At 40.5% G+C, this 24,907-nt stretch overlaps 1 protein-coding gene across 4 annotated transcripts in view; it reads right to left on the minus strand.

Annotated features, from left to right (window-relative positions):
• SLK (STE20 like kinase) overlaps positions 1-24,907 on the minus strand; it is a 71,741-nt gene that overhangs the window by 7,202 nt on the left and 39,632 nt on the right. For 2 of the 4 annotated variants that reach the window (XM_045023782.1, XM_045023783.1), the window contains 10 exons: positions 24,086-24,167; positions 23,016-23,144; positions 19,180-20,625; positions 16,688-16,818; positions 16,260-16,383; positions 13,068-13,247; positions 10,348-10,440; positions 3,250-3,379; positions 1,700-1,824; positions 385-573 (listed from right to left, as the gene is read on the minus strand). In XM_045023782.1, coding sequence (XP_044879717.1) covers positions 385-573; positions 1,700-1,824; positions 3,250-3,379; positions 10,348-10,440; positions 13,068-13,247; positions 16,260-16,383; positions 16,688-16,818; positions 19,180-20,625; positions 23,016-23,144; positions 24,086-24,167 — 2,629 coding nt within the window. The remainder of the gene's footprint in view (positions 1-384; positions 574-1,699; positions 1,825-3,249; positions 3,380-10,347; positions 10,441-13,067; positions 13,248-16,259; positions 16,384-16,687; positions 16,819-19,179; positions 20,626-23,015; positions 23,145-24,085; positions 24,168-24,907) is intronic. The other 2 variants (XM_045023784.1, XM_045023785.1) reach the window with 1 other exon arrangement.

A 24,907-nucleotide genomic window follows, 5' to 3' on the forward strand; every position in this document is an offset into this window, starting at 1 on the left:
CATTTTACAGTGGGATGATTTTAGATAAATATTCCAAATTTAGTTGTGGCCATCAAACCTGCACAGAGGACTGGATGGTACTCTCTTTGAAACGCAATAAAATTATATTCCAAAAATTGTCCATGAAAGTGAATACTAAGCAATATAAAGTTCATAACATCCTGAGGCCAAATGTACTTCTTTCACAGAATTTCAAGCCCTTGTTCACTTCTGACATACATAAAAGACTGACTCGGGACAGTCATGCAGCAGTACAGAGTAATATCTCTAGGCCTTCAAACTGATGCCTTTTAAAATACAACTGAATACATATAACTATACTTCAAAACTTCACTCAACTCAAGCACTTTCACATATTTTAAACTACAGATGTTTGTCAGTCACCTGTTTAATCTTCTCACGATCCTGTTCTGGAGTGCCTGATGAGTTAATTCTTAAACTTTTCTTAAACATAGCCATTCGAGTCTTTGCTTCACTTCGCTGAATTTTGGGCAGTCTTGCTCTTTCCTGAGTTTGCCTGTTCTTTAACTCCTCAATAAGCCGTTGATTATATCGTTGCATCTGTTCCGTTTCCTAAAAAGGTTTTGAACAAAAAGATTGTTTGTAATATTGCTATATGACTAACATAATATGTTTAAACATTTAGGCACCAATTTAGCAAAGCACTTAAACATGTGCTTACGTCTATCCCATTTCTGCAGGGGTCTGATTCAAAGCCCAGTGAAGCCAAGCTGCCCAGCTCTGAAGGACAGGGTAAAAGTACACAACAGACCAAATTTCACAGTCTGTGATGCGTTTTTCACGACCATGAATTTGGTAGGGCCCTACTTATAGTATTTTGCTGAACTTGGGGCCTTATAGGGACATTGATGTTAAATATTCTTAAATAAGACCTCTTTACCTATGTTAAAAATACCATAGGTTATTAAAACTCTAACTTTAGTGTAATTACTCTGGACTTACACCAGTGCAATGTAGCTCAGAATATGGTCAGTAGCACTTTCAGGTTCTCTTGCAATAACAACGCTGGAGTTATTGGACTCTAAACACTGCAGAGAACTATTTGTTTAAAGCACCTGCTTCTACCGGAATAAAACACCAATATTAACAAGAACCCACTAATGGTAATATTTTGATTGGTTTTTGATTTTTAAAAACTTGTTTTTTGAAATCTAACTTTTGGGCTAAATTTGACATAAGTAGTATCGTGATCCCATTACTTTATAGGCCCAACACTACAAATAATTATGCAAATGGATGGGACTGATCACATAAGAAAAGATGTAAACGTATTTTTGGAAGGTAAGTTTCTATATTTGTAACCCCAGTGCTTCCTTTTACGCTCCCTAGTCATTTACTGTTCTCACATGTTACATCTGGTCTTAAATTTAGATTGTAATCTTTCTGGATAAGGAATATCTCTCTCCTAATTGCGAGGAACCTGGCTTACTTTGAGTGCTTGAAATATAAATAATGTGTTAAGTACCAAACATGTCAAACAACTTTGACAAAGTGCCTCAATGTACTGACTGAAGCAACAAAATAAAGAGAAGAGAGATTTATATAGCAAGAAAGAAGCTACACAAGTTGAGTGAACCAAGTTGTTGTAGACAAGTAAACTAGTAGTATAGATCAAAAGATATTTTAATATACCACTGAAGATTGTAATATGGAGGAAAGGGACAAACTCAGCACTAACTTTTTCATGCCTCTTAAGAAGCTGGTGTCTCTGCATGAAGTACTGATCTTTGAGTTGCTGTTTGAGAAGCTGGTGTTTTTCCTGTAAATGTCGCTCTTCTAGCTCCCAGATTGCAGCTTCACGAGCTGGAGGAGGAGGAGGAAGTTTGTTCCAGAAAGTACTACATAATATTTTCTAATCTACACATATATATTTAAAATTACAGGGATATTTTAATTTAAAAGAAATGATAAAAAATATTTGTAAGAAGCCATTAATACAGATATATACCACACCACTATATCTAATAAAATGATCAATAGTTAAAATTTTAAGAACATAAGAATGGCCATACTGGGTCAGACCAAAGGTCCATCCAGCCCAGTATCCTGTCTGCCGACAGTGGCCAATACCAGGTGCCCCAGAGGGAGTGAACCTAACAGCTAATGATTGAATGATCTCTCTCTTGCCATCCATCTCCACCCTCTGACAAACAGAGGCTAGGGACACCATTCCTTCCTCAGGTAAGGAGTTCCACAGGTTGACTGTGCGCTGTGTGAAGAAGAGCTTCCTTTTATTTGTTTTAAACCTGCCGCCCATTAATTTAATTTGGTGGCCCCTAGTTCTTATATTATGGGAACAAGGAAATAACTTTTCCTTATTCACTTTTTTCACACCACTCATGATTTTATATACCTCTATCATATCCCGCCTTAGGCCTGGTCTACACTAAGGGGGAGGGGAGGGTATAGATCGAAGTTACGCAACTTCAGCTATGTGAATCATGTACTTAGATTTACGCGGTGTCTTCACTGTGATAAGTCGATGGCTGATGCTCCCCAGTCGACTCTGCCTGCGCCTCTCGCCCTGCTGGAGTACCAAAGTCAATGGGAGAGCGCTCGGAGGTCAATTTATCGCATCTAGACTAGATGCAATAAATCAACCCCCACTAGATTGATCGCTGCCCATCGATCCAGCCGGTAATGTAGACAAGCCCTTAGTCTCCTCTTTTCCAAGCTGAAAAGTCCTAGCCTCTTTAATCTCTCTTTATATGGGGCCCGTTCCAAACCCCTAATCATTTTAGTTGCCCTTCTCTGAACCTTTTCTAATGGCAGTATATCTTTTTTGAGAGGAGGAGATCACATCTGTGCACAGTATTCATTGAATACTGTATTCATTGTATTTAATTAAGAAATAATACAAGAAAAGCGTTACCTGGAAATGTTGAGTAAATTTTTTTCGTTATAGAGTTATAAGCAAAATTCAAAATTATGTGACCAAAACTGTGCGAATAAATAGGTATGGCTGAGTCAGAAAAGGCAAGGTACATCTCAAAAAAGAATTTTAACATGTTACTTTTCTGCTAGCAGAACAAAGGCATTTTAAATATAGTACTGTTTCATATTAAAGATATGCTTTTAACTACAGTTTCAATTTTAACTCTGGATGTCCTTGATTTTACAGATTTAAGTCAGACTTTACTATTTTTTTAACAGCTCTCTTTGAGACAAAAAGTTGCATATAAAACAGAAGAAAATCTAATTTTAAAGGAGAAATTTGATGATGGATACCTCTCATAAGCTGCTGCTTGTTATTCAGGCAGTCTCGCTCAATATTGGCTAGTTCTGTTTTTTGCTGCTGGATGATTTTCTTTAGAGATGAATCCAATTCTTGTTGCTGCTTCTGCACAAATTCTTGTTCCTATTAAAAACCAGGGAAAAATAGATTAAGTTGCTGTATTCTATTCATACTAAATTTTTAATGAGATTCCCAGAACAATTCTCTTTGTTCCCTTGCAAATCAAACACATTTATGAAAATTTGGCCTACAATACATCTGCTATAAAATTATCTACTTTTGGGGACATCCAGTAAAAGAGAGAGAGTACAGAATTTTTAATTACACTTTTATAAATGAAACAGAAAGCAATGAACTAACCAAAATCCAGGGCCGCCCAGAGGGGGGGGGCAAAGGGGGCAATTTGCCCCGGGCTCCGCAGGGGCCCCCAAGAGAACAGCAGAGGCTCCCGCCTCCGCCCCTCTCCTGGAGCCTCAGCGCTTGATGTCTCCGGCGGAGCCCCTGAGCCCCGCCCTGCTCAGAGCCGCGGTGGTGAGGGGGCGGCGGCTTGGGAGCTCCGCATCTCCTCCGCTCGGTGTGGAGCTCCCAGCCCCGCCCCCTCACCACGCGGCTCTGAGCGGGACGGAGCTCAGGCCCTGCCGGCCACAAGCTGCCGCTGTTCCGGCGAGGCGCTGAGACTCCGGGTGAGGAGGGAGCCGGGGGTAAGAGGCTGGGGCCGGGGGGAAGCGGGACCCGCTGCCAAAGCGCAGCCCGGTCTTCGGCGGCGGGGGGCCCCTTCCGTTCCGGGACCCACCGCTGAAGTGCCCCGAAGACCCGCGGCGGGAGCCCCCCCCCGCCGCACTTCGGCGGCGGGTCCCGCTTCGGCGGTAATTCAGCGGCGGGGGGCTCCCGCCGCGGGTCTTCGGGGCACTTCGGTGGCGGGTCCCGGAACGGAAGGGTCCCCCGCCACCGAAGACCCCGGGCCCCCGGAATCCTCTGGGCGGCCCTGCCAAAATCTGCAGTTATTTCTATGATCAGAGTAAAATATAATATGAGTTTGATTAGAAAAAATAATTTACATTTTCTCAAATTAAATTAGCAACTAGTCTGAAAGTGGGTGGAAACTGTGCATCTACAGCAATGCAAAAGAGGTCAAAAACTAAACCTTTTATTCCCTGAACCAACAGGAGCTACTACTGTTGCTTAAATAACATGTCAACACCAGGGAGAGGTAACTTTATTATACCACCCTGGTGGTTCTTCTTGCCCAATTTAGGTGGGAAGCTTATGAAAAGAAAGCCTTGGCTCCTGACCTTGGCTGGCTAATGGTACTGTCATGCAAGATACATGGAAGGGCTGATACTAAGTCCTACTAATAAGGAGCAGTCCTCCATGGGAAGAATTTAAAGAGGAGGAAAACATGCAGCTTTTGTAACTGTGGGATCAGTGTTTGAAGATCCCTCCTACCTAGACTCTAGGTTTTGGAAGGGCCACATAATGTAACCAAACGTGACAGCAGCTGCATGGGATTGAAGAAGCCCTGCAGTAGCCTATAAAGGAAAACCAACCATGTGCTAAAAACTGAACCCATGTTCACTCAAAGCCAAGTACAATCATTATTTTGTTAGCTACTCTTTATTTGGCAATGCACAGAGTTAACAAGCCTTCATAAACCAATAGAAACTATCTGCACATAATTTATTCAAATAACTTTTAATGAAAATAATTACTTTTCATACGTGTGTGTGTATACACACACACACACTTTTCATATGTGTATATTTATTTATATCACTGGGGAATAAAAACTGAGAAAGTCATATTGATATAGGCCCCAGTCTTGCAATTTGCTCCATGTGGGTAGAGCCCTGCATGGAGCGCCACTCCCTAAGGTGCAAAGGTCCTCCCGTGCAGAACAAGCTGCAGGACTAGGAACCTAATTTGTAGAAACAACAAAAATATTTATTTGCAAAGTTGGAAACCCCCCTCCCCCATGCACACACACAAACAACCCAGAAAAACTCTGATACAATAAAGTCACATGTAGTAAAGAGTGTAACAGTTGTCATTTGTTTGGGATTATTATTCAAAGACTATTTGTGTGCACAATTTGCATGGCTACGTCTAAGTTATTTAGTTAAAATAAAACAGACATTACACAGTTCACTATCATCTATCCACACTCTACAGTTGACTCATTTTTATGTATCTACACATCCAGGCAAGCATGCACACACACCTTTGCCTTACAAAATATGACAAGAAATTTTATGTAAAATATGATATACATTGAACCTACTTTCCAAAACAAGAAAAAAGTGTTTTAAAAATGGATCTGTGCTGGTTACATGGAAAGGGGCATAATCTCAGTATTTTTAGTGGAACACAATAAAGAACATAAGGAGAATACAGACCTTAGTATTGTGTTAATTTTGTCTTTAAACTTATAAGACAGATTTTCAATAAAATGTTCCTAAACTTGTTAGTGAAAGTGTCTTAGTAAAGTTGAGTTCAATAACTTAATGAAATAGTCACCGATATTTTTTGTTGTTGAAAGTTACCTTTACAAAGTGTATATTATTTTGTTAAGCACTATGAAAAGCAATAAGTAACCTTTTTATGCTGCGAGTTGAAAGTGTCCTTGTTTTAGTGCTCATGAATTCAGAAAATTGACATGCATTGCTTAGGGGCTATCAAAGAAGCTTTACTGCTGCAATAGTCCAAAAAGTTTGACTATTTTTACTGCACTTGCAATATACAAATAGACTAAAGGCCTGATTTAGCAAAGCATCTAAGCATGAAGATAGCTGTGGTCTAAGTAAGGGCTTATTTACACTTACATTTTATAGTGCTCTAACTTGCTAGCTCAGGAGGATGAAAAACAACCCCTCTGAGCGCAGCAAGTTTGAGCGCTTTAAAGCGCTAGCGTGGACAGGCTCAGAGCACTGGGAGCGCCGCTCCCGGAACTCGGAGCTATTCCCCTCATGGAGATGTGTTACCAGGAGCACTGGGAGAGCTCACATGTGACCACACACACACTTCAAAGTGCTGCTGTAGGAGCACACCCGCGGCAGCGCTTTGAAGTTTCTAGTGTAGATGTAACCTAAGTCATTGGGTATTTGTGTGGAATTTAGTGTCCTGTGATATATAGGAGGTCAGACTAGATCGAAGTGGGCAAACTTTTTGGCCTGAGGCCACATCTGGGTATGGAAATTGTATGGCGGTCCATGAATGCTCATGAAATTGGGAAGTGGGGGGTGGAAGAGGGTGAGGGCTCTGGGGTAGGGCCAGAAATGAGGAGTTCAGGGTGCAAGAGGGGGCTCCAGGTTGGGAAAGGGGGTTGGGATAGCGGGGTGAGGGCTCAGGCTGAGGGTCCAGGCTCTGGGGGTGGGGCTGGGGATGAGGGGTTGGAGGTGCAGGAGGGTGCTCTGGGCTGGGACCAAGGGGTTTGGAGGCCTGGAGAGGGATCATGGATGGGGTAGGGGGTTGGGGCCTGGAAGAGGGGCAGGGGTGCAGGCTCCAGGCAGCACTTACATCAGGCAGCTCCCAGAAGCAGCAGCATGTCCCTCACTTCGGCTCCTACACAGAGGCGTGGCCAGGCGGTTCTACGCATTGCCCCTTCTGCAGGCGCAGCCCCTGGGGCTCTCATAGGCCATGGTTCCTGACCAATGGGAGCTGTGGGGGCTGCACTTGGGATGGGAGCAGTGTGTGGAACCCCCTGGCTGCCCCTACATGTAGGAGCCATAGGAGGGACATGTGGAGCCACAGGGCCAGCCCCTGACCCCGCTCCCCAGCTGCAGCACAGGAGCAGGCCAAGCCCCGGACCCTGCTCCCCGGTGGGAGCTCCAGGGCCGGATGAAAACGTCTGACGGGCCGGATGCAGCCTCCGGGCCGTAGTTTGCCCACTGCTGGACTAGATAGTCTAATGGTCCCTTCTGGCTTTAAAAATCTACTAAACATGTAAGAGAAGACCAGTTTTTCTAGAACAATGCTGTGGAAAGGCTGAATGGATAGAGGACGGTAGTTACCAAATACTAGCAAACAGCGAGAGGGTTAGAGCAGACATTTTTAGTATGACTGACAAAGAGCCAATATATGGTCAATGAAAAGGTTGCTGACAGCTTAGATATGAGCCAAGTTGCAAAGCTAGAAGCATCTGTTCTCATACAGGAAGAAATGAAGTTTAAGGTGGTTTCTAGAGAAGAGAGAGAAGGGAAGACAGCTGGGATGCTAGTGGATGCTAGTCAATGAGATACATGGGCTTGAGCAGCAACAATAACATTTTATCTTATTGATCTTTAAAGTAAGATGAGTGCAGCAAATATTTCACAGAGCTCAATGGAGAAGAGATGTGTAGAGGTCTGTTGCATCTTATGCGCATTTAACATGCACGATTTCAGCTTTATGCTGTTGGCAAAACCAAAACCAAAGAGAAAAATAACAACTTTAATACTGTACCTGTATGGCGGGCAGAATCGCCCGCACTTCAACTCAATGTAATTTTGACTATACGTGGTTTTCGCTTTACACGCTAACCGCGGAACGGAACCCCCGCGTAAGATGAGACTCGCCTGTACAGTGAAATCTGGAATCAACGATCTGTTACAGGCACACTTGATAATGACTGTTGAGACGTGATTTTCCTCTCCCACAGAAGTTCAGTAAATAGTAAGTAAGGCTTGTGTGTGTCCCATTGCACAATGAATTGCAATGTTCATAACCATCTCTCTAGGGTTGGGTAGGTACACTTGGAGGTTATCATGGTACCAGGGTGAATGGGATGTGCAGAAGGTTGTATAAAATTGGAAGAGGAGTAAGTTGGTGAATATCTGGGAGAATGATAGTTATGGGTATTATCAGAGGGATAGGGTCAGTGATACATATTACAGAATAATGGACTGATGAGAATAGAGTTTTAGAGGGTTCCACATTATTTACTTTTCAATGGAAAGAGTAAGAAGACTGAAATATATTAGAAATACAGCTTTAGTATACTGGAATAGCTGGGGGTGCCATTGTGTAAAACATGCTGTAGGTGACTTTCAAGGTACTTTTTTCATGCTGTCTTACATTTTCAACCCCTAGGGAAAATATTACATTAGAAGTGTGTGGTCAAGGTCAGAAAAGCAATTATGGAAGAGACTTTCCTCCCTCAATCGCTTACGTATCGGTTCTGATCGGTTTATACTGGAAGTCAAAATAAGAGGGTTTTAAATGGCTAGCACAGCAAGCTAAGCCATGTATCTGAAAAACGCAAGCTCTGTCCTTTCAGCTTCAAACATCAATACCAAACATTACACACAATAAAGACTGTATATTGTGGTCTACCTCCTATACTATCCAACCAAGCTGCCAGTGAAGATGTTTTCCACAATCTTTATCACATCACATGCAATAAACATTATGGAGAAAAACTTCACTGGCAATTTTGCTGGTTAGTGTAGGAGGGCAGACCACAATATAATTTTCTCCTTAGCAGTTACATTAGTTCTTTGTGACAGTAGCAACAAGTTTTTATCCTACGATTTAGCAAGAAAATGATAAATGCCACTTGTCAAAGGTAAACATTACACTGCACACACAACATAAACTTTAGTCACTGCATTCAATTTCTCACAGGTGCTGAAATGATAAAATCATTAAATTCTTGACTACTTCTGTTTCTGAGAGAAAATTCACAATGTTTTGTCCAAAGTTAATCACTGCATCAATTTGAACTTTTAAACTATACAATTTTATAAATTTGCACTCATCAATTTTTGAGACAGTAAAATTCATCAGCACATGAGAGCCAAAGAAAAAAATATGAGATAACACAAAGTTGAAAAAATTAGGGAAATAAACCCTTCTTGGTATTGTTGGACTTACATCCTGCATTTGTGCATTGAAGAGTGTACACGAAGACAACTGAAAAGACTGAATCATAACCTGAGCAATGCCCTGTGGATCAGAATACAATACAATACTTCCCAGGTCAAAATGTAAACAAAAACAACTCCTTTCTTTCAAAGACGGTAAACTACTATACATCAGCCATGAGAATATGAAGATGGTTTGAGCAGTCATTTACAGTAGAAATGGTACTTGTATGTAACTGATCTGTTTACAGATTTGAAATCAAATTTCTGCAGATGTTCTTATGCTTACAGTACTTTCTGATGACATGAAATTAGGATCTTTTAACTTAATCAGGATATCTTATTATTTAGCAAAGGTTTTGCTGTAGTGGAAACTCATTAATCCACTGATAGAAGTATGACAACTTGTAGTTCTAAAACTCTACTTACTATGAACTTTGCTCAGGTGTACACCCATCTTTCTTTCAAGTTGTACAACAAAGCTTTCAACCCATCATGCCAATAACATCTATGCCTCAAAGTCAAATCACAATTAACATAGTCCAATCACATCACTACCTTTTCCACTCTTGTAAACAATAATTAAATCCTACTTCAGTTATTCATCCCAAACCTCTTTTTGTGATATAACCTTGACTAGAGGTAGAATAGCACATTCAAAACCTTACAAAGGAAGAACACATTTAATATTTTTTTTGCCTTCCAGCTCTGTCAGATAATATCAGTGAGGTGCATGGTGTGGAACTATATTTGCAATCTTCTAAAGTTTTCATACAACTTTCCATTTCACTTTGGTATTTAATTAAATCAGTTTACTTTAAATGCTTTGCTATCATGAACAGTATTTTTTAATTTTACACTTTCTTTAGACTTATTTTCCTCCTTTATGCTTGATATTCTGAAAATATTTGACATTCTACTCTAACATTTATAATTATGCAGACACACAAGATACTTATCAGCTGAAAAGACAATGTCATGAGTTTTCCCGGGATGTATAAAGATATTTTTCTAATCTGAATACAGCTTTCCGAATATTAAGCCTTTTTAACATATCAATGTAAGTTTGCATATAATTGATTATACATTGTACTCTATGGAAAGGGTTATGGGAGCATTTGAGGGAGCAGAGCAAATGTCAAGGGTTAGAAGTTAAATTTCAAAGTCACTTCACTAAAAAAGAAAGTGAAATGATTAAGCTGTGTGACTAATGCTGCTTTTTGGATTTTAGTAGCATGAAGCTGCTGCTGTTACCTGAGCATGCTGGGTTTGTGCAAGCTCCTCTTTCTTGCGTTTCATGAGCTCTTTTCTCAGCTCTTTTGGTGCTTTCTCCACTTCATTAAAAACCTAGTGTATAAGCATGCAGAAGGTGGGGAAAATAACATTTTTTTCTCCACAGCAAGCATTTGTTGTGAACATGAGAGGTGTAGTTCAAGCACTAAGGTACTGGAAAGCATGCAGAGGTGTTAGTTTGGTGAAAAAGGAAAAGATAGTGCATGCTCTGTGCAAGTCTAAGTGCAGCGTAGAAAGGAGCCATAAACCAATCTGATTTTACATGCAAATGTTAATGAAGTGCTCTCAGAACCAGTGATCCCTTCCTATGGATTACTTTATCTCATTAATGTGTTTTCATGCAGTAACTTAAACAGCCATCGATTAAGAAAGCCGCTTGCAATAGTAATGGTCTCTTTAAATAGTACAGGAAATTTTATAAAATATTTTTATCCCCAGAGTAACAGATCTGAAACAAGTGGAAGTTTAGAGGAACTTCCACTGAAAAACAGCTTTCATTGACATTTTCTCATATCCAAATTGATACAATGTCATTTCTATATTCTCAACCACAAATTACACTTACATAGTATGTTTTAAAATATAAAAGAGGCATATAAGCACACTAAAGATAAAAGGGCTGTAAGTATTCAGTTTTAAAAAGTAAACCTTTGAAACAACCACCCCCACCAATTATTATATTCTTAAAGAACTCTGCATTACAGTTAGGCTGCAATTATATAAAATATGTTTCAGTATAGTGCACTTTGAAATGGTGAGCTAATTTCTAATTATCATCTGATAAAACAACTTGCTAAGAATATGATGATTTGATGATTTTGTTTAGTGGAGATTAAATATTGCCAGTTTTTAACATTATATACTGTCCAATACAACATGGATAGTTTTAGAGCTCTGACTGCATTTTCCTCCAAACTGTAAATCTCCTCATTGAACTATAAATTAAAAAAAGTATGCCTCCAAGAACAAATGTTTATTTAATAGAGGAAGCCCCATCAGAAATCAGAGTCCAAACCACCACATGCTATTCATGTTTCCAAGAAAGAAATGTTTTTAGATCAGTATACAGCATTAAGTTCCACCAGCTTCCCCATATAAGACCCAATCACCAGTAAAAAGAAACTCAAAAATGCAAGAAATTCAGCAAAAGAGAAAAAAAAATGATTAATACATACCAGTGTACAGTTCAAAATAAATAAAATATATATTTTTCTAAACATGTTCATACTATAGGGTCCTTCTGCATAAAAGCTCTGATAGTGCACCACAGATTTTTCAATTAATGAATATTAATCTAATAACTACTCTTATTTTTTAATAAATTATATTCACTTATATGCAGAACTATAACTATGCAATTGTTTTAAAAATAAAATACAGCCTTCATATACAAAAAACTATATGTAAATACACCACTTTCTCATGCGCTAACACAAGCAAATTAACAGTTTAGACCAGAGGCTCTCAAACTGTGGTCCGTGAGCTCCATTCAGGTGGTCCGCGGATAGTTCCCATTAAGGTGCGCGCCTGAGTGGGCACACACAAGAGAATGAAGGGCCGCCCACCTAATTAGTGGAGCCGCGCAGGCATGGCTTCACTAATTAGGTGCCTGGTCCCTGGAGAAGACACACATGTAAGGTGAGGTGGTGGCCTTGGGGGGAATAGAGGGTAGGTGGGAGGGGGCAATGGGGTGAGAAGAGGGGGTGAGGGGAATTTGGGATGTGCAGGGCTGCGGCAGCCAGAGAAAGGGGTGACTTTCCCCAGCTCCAGGGCTGCGGCTGCCATGGAGAGACGGCCCTCCTTCCCAGCCTCAGCTCAGGGGTTGCTGTGTTGGGGGAGAGAGGGAGAGACTCCCCTCCTTTCCAGCCCCAGCTCGGGGGACTGCTGCAGTGGAGGAGAGAGGGCACATCCATCACATTAGAAAGGTAAGACTACTGATATTAAAATATGAGTGGTGCGCTTTTATTTGTGGAACAAAAAAAACACTGATTATTATTAAGCTTTTTTTTATATAGTGCTTTTATCCAAAGCGCTTTACAATAGTTAGCTAACGGTAAAAACAACATTAAGTGGTCTGCCGAGACCCTCAGCAATTTTCAAGTGGCCCATGAAGAAAAAAGTTTGAGAACCACTGGTTTAGACTTTCAGCATCATCCTTTACTCACTTGTTTCACTATATTACTTAGATCCGCAATTAGTCATAAAAACTTTTCAGCTGTCAATTTTTTCCCCTCCCAATTGAGTTAAAAATCAGAAGAAACAACTCCTGCCAGGGTTACCATCTTTTACAGACAAGTTATAAAATATGGGCTTAATGAGTAAACAAATGGAAACTTACAGTAGGTAACTCAACTGTTACCAAAGCTGTATTATTGTTTTTTAAATTCCAACATTACAAATATAGGGAAATCTGGCTTTTTTGTTTTGTGGAATGCTATCAACCAAAATTAAAATTTATTAATTGTAAAGATTATATGAAAGATACAAATGTGCTAATCTATCAATGACTTATGCAGAAGTCAATATTTCAATGGTCTGTTAGCTGTTTTGTATGCAATAAAACAAAAAAATGACAAGGGCTGTAAATGGCCCCAGATGTAGTTATGGCAGGGATAAAGGAAGTCCAACCATGCTCGCCTCTGGCCAAGCCCCCGACTTTCTAAATTATCAATGAGTCTTACCTCTTTTTTTTTGTTTTTCAACATGCTCTGGAATTTGGACAATTCCTTCTCCTGCTCTGCTTTGATGCGTTTTGCTTCATCTCGTAAGCGATTTGTGTGTTCCTGTTCCAAACGTTCTATTGTCTGTTTTTGCTGCTTTTCTAGATTTTCAATCTCTTGATCATACTGCCGCTTTTTACTCTGTAAAATAATTCCATTTCATCTAATATTTTTCTAGAAAGTTAAATTCAGGAGGGTTGAAAATTCTGCAGAACTGTGCAGTCAAAGCAATGATGTTTGCTCAGCTTAGCTAGGGAATTCCAAATTGTGGTATACCAAATTTTGAATTTGTGATGAATGTGTTTGAAATGTGAACAGAGCATGCCTTGCTTGTGCTGAAAAATGCCTGGAGACCTCTTGTGTTATGAATCTTTAAGCATTACACAACAGACACAATTTACTATATACATTTTACATTCATAACTCTGAAATTGAATCATCACAGTCTAAAAATACAGGCCTCTAAAACTTGTGTTAACAGATACCACCCTCAGCAAATAATAGAGTCCTTATCTTCAGTCAGCCACTAGAGGGCAATACTTCTCAAATCATACCAGTACATTATGCTGGAAATAATTTATATGGAAGTGCATAAAACGAGAGCGAGCGAGAATGGGAGGTACAGCACAGGATATTTAGCAGCTCCAGATCAAAACATCTTGTGAGTCTAGCAGGGGGCCTCTGCTATCTATCTTATTGTAGGTATTTCCAAGGTGACTATTACCTTGGCCTATGACCTGCTATGTAGGAGGCAGGAGGAGGAGCTACTTAGCTTCTTAAGGAAGCTGGAGCATGCTCATGCTTGTAGGGGTAGGGGGAGTTGCCTGTGGGAAAGGGAATCCTTTTTGCGTCTTCTGTTCTGGCTGCTGCAAGCCTACTTTGATGTGTTGCAAAGAAAGATTTAGATGTAGTGGGGGGAAAGCTAATTTGGTGCATATATGATGAGGCGATTCCTTTGATTCCCCACAGAAGCAGCTTTTACTCCCTGAGGGAATTCTGTGCCACTGCGCATGCACAGAATTTATATCTCCTGCAGATTTCTTTGCTTCCCTGCAGAAAAATGACTTTCTGACTGGGAAGCAAAGGGAAACCACAACAGCGGTCATGTGACCCTCCCCAGAAGTATGTTTTGGGTGCCCAGGGCAGCTGTCAGAGAGGCAGCAGAGGGGTAGGAGGCGGGACTGGGGAAGACCTGGCTGGTGGCTCCTACCCTGCACTGGACTCAGCAGATAGTCCTGGCTGGGCTGGGGAGGACAGGACTTCCTCTTTCCCTGCATGGCATCTGGGGCCGGATCAGACCCATCCCCAGATTTCTCCCCCGGCTGCAGGTTCTGCAAACTCCCACCACCCCACCACTTCCTGCACCTATTGCTCTTCAGCTGCAGGGGGAGGGATTCCTGTACATGGAACTGCTTTCCCACTCACCCAAACGTGTGTATCCAGACCCTCCCACCAAGCCTCAGCGCCCCCGCACTCAGAACCTGCCTGATGAGCCCCACTCCCCCTGCACCTGGACCACCCCGACCAGCCACCCAGATCCCCACCCCACCAAGCCCCTACCAGCTGCATCTGGACCACCCACTGAATCCCCCACGCCCAGACCTCCCTGCCGAGCTCTATCCCCTCCCATACCCAGACTCCTCTCCCGCCGCTGAGGCCCAACCACCTTCACCTGGACCTCCCCGCAGAGTCCCATTACCATTGCACCCAGAACCCTCCAACAAGCCCCTGTACATCCAGATCTCCCCTGCAACTGGATCCCCCACTGAGCTGCCTGCATCCATATTGCCCCACACAGAATCCTCTAATCCCACCTGGATCCCCCCATATTAAGTCCCTCCACACTTGGATCCTACCTTGTTAAGCTTGCCTGCCCACACAGAGGGGCAGTACCCTGGGATGTTTCTGGGGCAGGCCCAGACCTCAGCGTTGGGTACAGGCTCACCGCTAAGTCTGTGTCCCAGGGAGGGAGTTGCACAGTGATCTCCCACCTTTGTGCAGCCAGTGGCCTGTGCTCCCCAATGCCATGCTGAAGCCTTCACATTAATTTAACAATTATAATTTGGAAAATTTTAAAATATTGCGTGCAAAATTTTAAAAATTTTGGGGTAGAATGCCCTTAGGAGTAAGCTTTGAAGGACCTGGGGACTAGAGGACCTTCATTATTGAGAGTGACCATTTGAATACCTTCTGCAGTCACCCTCCTGGATCAGAAGGCGCTAACAGCTGTTATTTCATTCCTCTGATGAGTCACACAGGAACTGGGCTGAACGAGAGCCCAGTACTGACTGGGCTCAGGCAGGCTGGAGTTGATTTGGAGATGGTTAGGGATAGGACTGCACTTGCTTGTTGCTGCTAAGGTTCCTTCTCTCTGGACCAAGAAGCAGGAGAGAAATTCCTGGAGGGTCCCAGAGAAGAGGATCTTTTGGGAAACCAAAGGCAGTGCCCTCAGAGGAGGTAGGACATGCTAGGTATTCCCTGAGGATAGGCTTTCTACCTTGCTGGTCCTCTCCTGAGATACTTCACAACTAGCATTTCCCACACAGTTCAAACAAAAGTATCCTCCAATTTTTGGTTGTGTGAGGACTTAGCATTACCAGCAATTCCAGGCCCTAGAGCTCCTGTAGAACTTGTCATACTGCATTCCCGAAAGGGCTGACCTGCTGCTAAGAGGGCTTGCATACTCTTGGGGCCTCAAGTGCACGCTGCAGAGGCAGCTGTACATTGGTGAATATCTCTGGCCTAGTCTTTTTGCTTTAGCCCAGACATCTGGTAAAGAAAATGTCCCTCCACTTGCTAGAGACAAAAACAACTGAAGTATGTGAATTAGCAAACCAATTAATGGAGTGGGAAAGACAACCTCCCAAAAACTGGTTTTATCACCCTCTGCTGAGTAGGAAGCACTATTTCCAAGCATTTTGATTAGCTCGGGAGATCAACAAGACTATCTGTCAAAATCTCTAAGTAGAGAGAACAAGGACTGAATAAACATGAACACTGAACTACAGAGCAGTACCCTCAGCAGGAAAAGCCTAGGCTGTTGCTACCCATGTTCACCTTCTCCATCAATATGACATCTTTTAAGAGCACTAAATTTACTCAATAAAAAGCTGCCTTATATCATGTAGGTGCAAAAAAATAAATCAAACTTACAGTCATTTCCTGTTCAAAGCGTCTGAACATCTGTTCTCGTTGTTGTAGGAGTTTATTACTGAGCTGCTGTTGAGCTCTCTGCTCTTCTTTTTGAAGAAGTCTTAGCTCCCGCAGCTCTTGACGTCTGATAATAAGCAGTAGTTTTGGTGGGGCAAAAGAAGAGAGGAAGTGAATAAAGATAAAAATAATTTTAAAAAAAAATCAACAATTTGGGCTCAATAATGCCAGTTTTAAAAAAGAAATGTAAGATTAGACTTGGATTTTTGTATCATTATTTTAAAATAAACAGTTTTTCCTTCTGCTAACAAGAAGATCTAAATTTAATCCCAATGCACTATAAAAACAAACCCCAGAGCGCTCTCTCATTAATTAAAGATTCTTCCTGTGTTATTCAGGAAGGAAAAAGTCATTTAGAGATTTTTACTCACCGAAGAAATCTCAATTCTTCACTTTTTGAATCATTTTCTGTAACTATTTTTGAAGTTGTCACACTCACTTCTACTCCGTCAACAACAAATTTGCGAGTTTTCTTTAATGTTTTCTTGTGTCTTCTAGTTTCCTGAATGAAAATATTGTTATTCTGTGTTCAACTAAATAACACTTTTTTACATCTGATAAATTAAATTATTGAGTTTCTAAATAGAGAACAACTGCATACAATACAGCAAAAGTAAATTGTCCTCAAGTTACAAGAGCTTGAAAAGTCCTCTTACTGGTGCCAAGAAGTTAAACTTTTCTTAGCCAGCAAAGGGGGAAATTAAGCTATTATTATTTCCTATAAATTAAGTTGCCATTTATCTAGACAATTTTTTAAATCTTCCAACATGAACTGATGCAGTGTTATCTTCCTGAGTCTGAAAACAGTTCTATTGCCTTTGTTGTTCCCCATTGCTTTCCCTTGAATTCATCAAGACTAGACATTTTCACAGATGTCCCCAGGATTCTGAAAAGTGGCACTGAAACTAGGATGACCAGACAGCAAATGTGAAAAATTGGGACAGGGGGTGGGGTGTAATAGGAGTCTACATAAGAAAAAGACCCAAAAATCAGGACTGTCCCTATAAAATCGGGACACCTAGTCACCCTAACTGAAACTGAATAAAGATTTGCTAATTTCATCCTACCACTTCTGCCTGAGAAACTTATCAGCAAAAACAGAGGCAGGTAATGGGAAAAGGGGACCCGAACTGTTGGTCAGGGGAGGGGCAATATAGCAGACCCCTTCCTTACAACACTTTGGGGTAGAGTAGGAGAGGCTCCTGAGTGGAGAAGAAAAAGAGAGCAAATTGTTCTCATCCCTTAACCAGGGTTTCACATTTGTCAGACACTTGCAAGCCAGTAGTGGATATGAAAGAAGGAGTTCAAGAGCAGTATCCATGGACAACACCTCTGGTGGGAATCCCAATACCCTCCCCTTCAGTTACTGACAGTAGCACCGGAGGAGGAGAGTGAGACTCTCCACGGACAATGCCTCTCTAGACCTTGGTGGCAACTCCCACCAGCCTTTTGTCCTTAGGCTTAGTCCTATGGCCGTTAAGTGTTCGGTAAATTTTTCAAGCTGTGTTCAACAACAGACCTGCTTCTAATGTGAATCAGTGAGGTGATCAAATGTCAAACATTACTGCCAGATTCCATGCCTTGACAGGGCTTCATTAACTTTCCGATTTAATCAATGTATTAAATTCTCCTTTCAATTCAGCAGTACCTCATGACTTCAAGTATCACGTGACTAACAATTTCACAGCCTTTTATTATTATTTTATTACACTTTACTACACAGTACCAAAATTATGACTTCATTGAGATAAAAGGGAGTAGTTCTCACCTCTCAGAACTACTGGTTTCTATTTTATTTTATTGGTTTTGATATTATTTTATTTCAGTAGCACAGAGGTCCCAGCTGAAGTTGGGTCCTCATCATACTAGGCACTGTAAAAATATATTAAGTTTTGGCCTACACAGTTTTTGTACTGGGTGTGATTTTTTTTTTTTAAACCAATACCATGGATACTGTTATACTGGTATAAATGTGCCTTATGCTCCTCTTGCTGAATAGGAATGAGATATATTGATATAAGCAGTTATACTGGCACAACTGCATTCATACCAGTATAGGTAAAGCACCTTTTGTTGTAGAAAAGCCTTAAGATACAATTGCTATCCTGACAATCTTGCAGTCTAAATCAGTGGTTTTCAAACTTTTTTTTCTGGGGACCCAGTTGAAGAAAATTGTTGATGCCAGCGATCCAAAGGAGCTGGGGATGAGGGGTTTGGGGAGTGGGAGGGGGCTCTGGGCTGGGGCAGGGCTGCAGGAGGGGGTCAGGGCTCTGGGCTGGGGGTGCAGGCTCTGGGTTGAGGCTGGGGACGAGGGGTGTGGGGTGGAGGAAGGGGGGCTCAGGGCTGGGGAAGGAGATTGGGGCATGGGGTTAAGTTGCGGACTTACCTGTGGTGGCTCCCGATCAGCGGTGCAGCCAGGGTGCAGAGGCGGCCTTCCCGCCTGTCCTGGCACCGCAGACTACAGTGCGCCTGAAGCGGCCAGCAGCAAGTCCAGCTCTACGCGGCTCTCACCCGCAGGCACCGTCCCCAAGCTCCCACTGGCTGGGAACTAGCCAATGGGAATGTAGAGCTGGGGCTCAGGGTGGGGGCAGCACACAGAATCCCGTGGCCCCCCCTGCCTTTGACCCAGACCTGCTGCTGGCCTCTTCCGGGATGCAGCGCAATGTCGGAACAGGTAGGCACTAGCCTGCCTTAACTGAGCAGCACCGCCGATGGGACTTTTAATGTCCCAGTTGGCGGGCTGATCAGAGCGACCCAGTGCCTTACATGCTGCAACCCAGTACTGGGTCGCGACCTGAACTTTGAAAAACACTGGTCTAAATAGTCAGGACATAAAATATTATAACTAATTGTCTACACTTACTTGTAAAGATATTGATCCAGTGTCCTTGTTTTTAGTGAGGAAGCTAGAGATGGACAAGTTCAAATCAATGCTATTATCAGCTGTGGAACCAGTGCCTGAATCTGTATCATTTTCCTTTAGTGTCTCAGGTTCTAGCTGCTGTGATGTTTCAGCACTGGCTTGATTACCCATTTTAACTTCTTCCTCATTTTCTTCTGTGCTAACACTAATAATGGGTATTAGAGTTAGTTCAGAATCATTAGGTTGTTCAACTGCAGGATCTTGAAGCTTGTTCTTAAGTGGTGCATCACACGGAACTTCTGAATGCTCTACATTTATCTGAATGTTGTTCTCCTGGGTATCCTCAGGTTCATTAGTTTCTGAATTTTGGTCAGGCTCAACCACTTTATCCACACTTTCAATTTGAATTTCTTCAGTGTTATTTGTCTCATGAATATTCTCAGTCTTGCTCTGTATTGGCTTCTGGTCTATATCACCCACTTTTCCTGAATCCTTGACCTCAGTTTCCTCTATGCTGCTTGTCTTATGAACATCTTCATTTTCACTTTCAACTAATTTCTGATTTATATCAGTCACTTTATCTCCACTTTTAATCTGAGTTTCTTCAGAGCTGCTTGTCTCGTGAACATGCTCAGTTCTACTTTCCATTAGCTCCTGGACTGTCCCGGGTATTTTATCTCCATTACTGATTTGTCTTTCACTAATGCTGCCTGTCTCTTGAGCATTGTCAGCTCCATTTTTTATTGGCTCCTGCTCTGTGTCAGCCATTTTCTCTGCACCTTTAACCAGAGTTTCATTAGTGCTGCCTGTCACCTCATCTTTCTGAACTTCTTCAGATTTACCATCATCCTTTTGCTCTGTAATTTTTTCTATCGTTGTTCCTTCATTCTTATTTTCCTGGCTATCTGTTCCGCTTTCTTTCTCCTCTTTCTCCCCAGTCTCTTTAGATATCACTTCTGTAGTTTGAATACTGGCATCTTCAATTTCAAGTGCTATTTTCAGTTTATTTTCATCTGTCTCTTCATTTTCTATGGCACTTCTTTCCTCTGTTTTCAGACTATGTTTATCATTTGTTTCTAATGTTGTGATTGTATCAACTTCTTTTCTTTCCGTCTGTGATCCAGTGTCTTCATTTACTACTTCTGTTTTTCCAGTATTCTTTCCAACTCCTGATCTTTTCTCTGGCTCATCTTCCTCAGTTAATACTGACCCATTCTGCACCTTTACAATATCTCCAGGAGTGGTATCAGACACATCTTTAATTGTCTTGGGTTCATTAGCAGTTGTTTTATCATCTGGAAATACATTGATGTTCTTCTCCTCAGCAGCATTATTTTCTGTTTTCTCAGAAACAGATTCCAGAATCGAGGCATTCTGTGAAAGTTTATCTTCTTCAGAGCTGGCAATACTAAGGTCAGAGGAGGCACGCTTGTTTGTTGGTAATTGCTAAAAATATATTTAAAAAAGAAAAAAAATTACTATTTTCTAATTTATGTAGAAAACAATTATACAAAAATTTCTTGCACAGAGCGATATGTATATGAAAAAACACTACACGTATGTACTTGGTTTCCAGGAAAAATAAATTCCATAATCTCAAACTATTTGACAAGACATAACCACAGAACTATTACATCTGTAGAAAAGCCCTTCTGACCAGTTTACAATTTCACAGGAGCCCTTCCTCAGACCCTGAGGGACGCTGGACATCCTTTGCCTCAGCACTCACACACCTTGTATAGTCCTCATAAGCCCTACCTCCACCACTTTACACCCTATATGGTTCTTCTGGCCACAGAGGTGAGATTCTGTGTGCACACCTAAGAGGCACAACAAAAAATCTTGGCCTTACGCTATCTTTTTGCCCCCCTGATCCTGGGATACTCAAGGGACTGGAGAGGACCTGAGCATAAATTAAACATACCTGGGGGCACGTCTAAATTACCGCAGCTTCCCCAGGCTGCCCTATGGACCGCGGCATTGCCCACAAATCTGAGTACTGCCCCAGCATGCCCCTAGTACGTTCCCTTTGCCAGGGCTTGTGAGGGGATACTCAGAAAGCAGTCTCATGGCTGTTTTCACAGTGCTTGTACCTGGGAAATCCATCCATAGCCAGAAGTGGGGCTTTCATGGCCCTTTTACTTAGCATAATAAGGCTGGAATGGGGATGAGGATCTCATCCCATAGGTCCCAACTAATTAGCAGCAATACATCTAATTAGGCTTTTTGCTTTGTAGCCAACTTTGCTCCACTCACATGTGAAAAAAAAACCAATTCTTTTCAACAATGGCACTATGCCTCCAGGAGAGTTATTTCCATACCAAATTTTAACTTACAAATGTTTAAGAAGGTTGTAACATTTTCTTTGTTTTTTAAATATATAGCTATATTATATTATAATATCAGTATATAGATATAAAAATTGGAAAAGTGTATTTTTTAACCTCTTCTCACACAAAAATGGCTGAACAATTTTTACACAAACTTCAAAAGTTCACCTTCAGGCAGAGACCAAGTGTGAGAAATTTCAGTTAGAAAGGTAAAAGTTTTTAGCAGATATGAATGGATGGTAACAAGAAGTTATAATCAAAACGATTATGTGAACATAACTCTAGCAATTGTTGTTGCTAGACTGTGAATTAATATTATATTTCTATAAAGACAGATACAGACAAATATATCTCAAATCATAATTATTCTTTCACTCTTCGGAGCGATAATGATACATCTTTGTCTATATTTACTACTAGAACTCCATAATCTGTGAATGAAACTGTTACAACTTGCCATTAGGAGATTATAGTATATAATTTAAAATGTTATGTAAATTATGCCTAGCTACTGTATCAAATATTGGCCTGATCCTGCTCTTTCTACTAAGGCAAACCTCAATGCGAGTTTTTTGCCTAAGAAAGCATGTAGTAACACACTTTTTGTGCTAAAATGCATCTAATATAATTCTAAATATGAAAGTATTTTAGAATCTCAGTATATTGGAAGTCAAATGTGTTTTTAAATAGGATACATATAAATAATGTAAATTAATCTATTTTATCAACAATATATTAGCATATTATCATACTAGAGCTATGGTTTCATTTCCCTTTAAGGGACTGAATTTGACTGGCAGAAGTATCCTTATAAATCTAAATTTCTCGCAAACTAACTCCACTAGAGAGTTTGTCCTGTAGAGAGATTTTTGTTTTTTTTAAATAGTAGAGTTATAAATGCATAGGAAACTTAATCTATAACATAAATGTCATACCTTCACCCATACAAGAGTTAGTTATACCAAATACACAGTTCACTTACACATTAATATATTTACATATTTGCCTGAATTTAAATATTTGTGTATTATTTTACAAAAAGTCTTTGACTGTTTAAACCAGAGGTGGCCAAACCTACTGACCCTCTGAGCTGCATATGGCCATCTTCAGAAGTTCAAGAGTTGGAGCGTACCTGCTGGGGCTTGGGGCTTCAGCCCCATGGGAGGCACCCGACAGGGCTTGGGGCTTCAGCTCACGAGCCACAGTTTGTCCACCCCTGGTTTAAACAGCCTTCTCGCCTTACATATCCACATGTACACACATAACCATATATGCACACGATAGTCTTTATTCTGTCCTGAAGCTTAAGATCATCTGACTTTTATAAATTCTGACTTCTGTATTTTGCACTGAAGGCATGCTATACTTGGAAAAAAAAATCATTCTTAGTACAAATTAAAAATGTTACAAAAATAATTAGTGTGCCAGAAAACAAGTTTTTCATAGACAAAACGTAATTAAAATAAGCACCCATATATATATCTATAAATTTATACTTTAACTGACCAGAGAATTTTCTGTTTCCTCCTCTTCATCTTCATCTTTACCATCTTCAACTTCTTCTGTTACTTCAGCCTTTGCCTCTGCAATCAACTCTCTGACTGGTTTATTAGAAGTGACAGTAACAAATGGATGCTTGTAAAAAAAAAAAAAAGGCTTTTAAAATAAACAATAAACAGTCATTTCATTTTTTATAACAATGGAATAAAAGTAGCAATTTTTTTAGGGTTGTATCTTGTTCTCTATTATACCCAGATATTAAAGGGATTAAACTTTAGTACTTACCCAATACCCTTTTTTATTAATGAAGATTTTTTAAATTAGAAGTTTTAAAATCTAAAACATCAATATCTAAATATTTATGTGGAGATTTGTTTTCTTGGAAATGGTCTTCATTATTTTTTTATTCCTTGCCTGAACTTCCACCTAATAAATTTTCTATTTACTATCTAAAAGTACTTAATCTAGAAAAATACAATGCTGCCTTTGGACCAAAGATTTGTGAGATAATCAACTTCTTCTGTATTTTTCCTTTAGAAAAAACAACTACCTGTCTTCATATCTTTTCTGCATAAACTATTCTCTCTCTGTTTGGTCCTGCTTCTTAAAGACTTTCAACATATGTCAAATGTATTTTGGATACAAGTAAACATGCACTGACGTTAAACAGAATCAAATTTATCTAGTCAGATCTACTCCTGTTAGCTCTTTTGCAGTGACAGCATTATAGCAGATGGAGGAGGACTAAAGCTTTTAAAACATCTGTCAGCAATCAACTACTTATATAAACACAACTACTTTATACATTAGGGGAAGCACTGAATTAACATAAATAGGTGCACAAAATTATTATTTTCATATAAAAATTTACAAATAGTAGGCCAGATTTCCACCTGGTGTAAGCTGGTGTCTCTCCACTGATTTATACCAGCTGAGGATCTGCCCCATAATATTAAATACAGATTAAGTATATCTAATTTTGAATTATTCAGAACTTCAGAGTAGCAGTGTCTTGATTCTAAATAGATGTATTAAACCCAAGTACTATAACCCTGTTGGCAGTTAACTCTTCCTACCTGCAGAAGCTGAGCAGTATTCCATCTGGCATCTACATTCTTTTCCAAACATTTCCTTAGAAAATCTTTAAAGTCTGAAGACCTGCAGAAGAAAACAAAGAAGCGATTGCCACTTTACCTTTCCTCATACACAAACTGCATAGTGACACATTCTTTTCAATTTCCCACTTATGACTGCATGACAATTGCTCACCATCCCATTCAAAACAAGGCAGGAGAGGCAAGAGAATGGAAAAAAACAAAACCCAAACAGTTTCCCCTTAACTGGTTACAATCACTGGCATAACTTGAATGAAATCAATGGAGTTATACCAGGGATATGAATTTAACCCAATGAGTTTTACAGTCGGAAAGCCCATGAGGTGCTACATATTGATCTTCTGATAGCCAATCTAATAAATGTTTAAAAGTGAAAGTAGCACATTGCTTACCTTGTAACATCTCTTAATAAAGTTTTATAATCTAGACTACATTAAAAACCACTGCTTTATCTGTCACATTGTTTTGTGTAAAGTGATATGGCTTGATTCAACACCCGTTTATCCATTATTTTGCCTTGTGAAGTGCAAACTTAACCTTTCTATTGTTCTTTTTTAGTCCCCGAGCAGCATTTTTTCTAATCAAGTTCCATTTTAAAGAAAGGTTTTATTTTATGGTTCTTGATTTTAAATGCTTCCTAACTGCAAATTCACCTAGTAATACTTTGCACTAACCATTTGAAAACAATCTGTTGTCATGACTGAGTGGGCAATGGCATACGCTTTTCAAACCACGTATATTGTCTGTATGAAATCCTCAAGAGGACTCTTCAACATTTCTCTT

Source organism: Mauremys mutica, chromosome 7 (assembly GCF_020497125.1).
Source record: "Mauremys mutica isolate MM-2020 ecotype Southern chromosome 7, ASM2049712v1, whole genome shotgun sequence".
Taxonomy (NCBI): Eukaryota; Metazoa; Chordata; order Testudines; family Geoemydidae; genus Mauremys; species Mauremys mutica.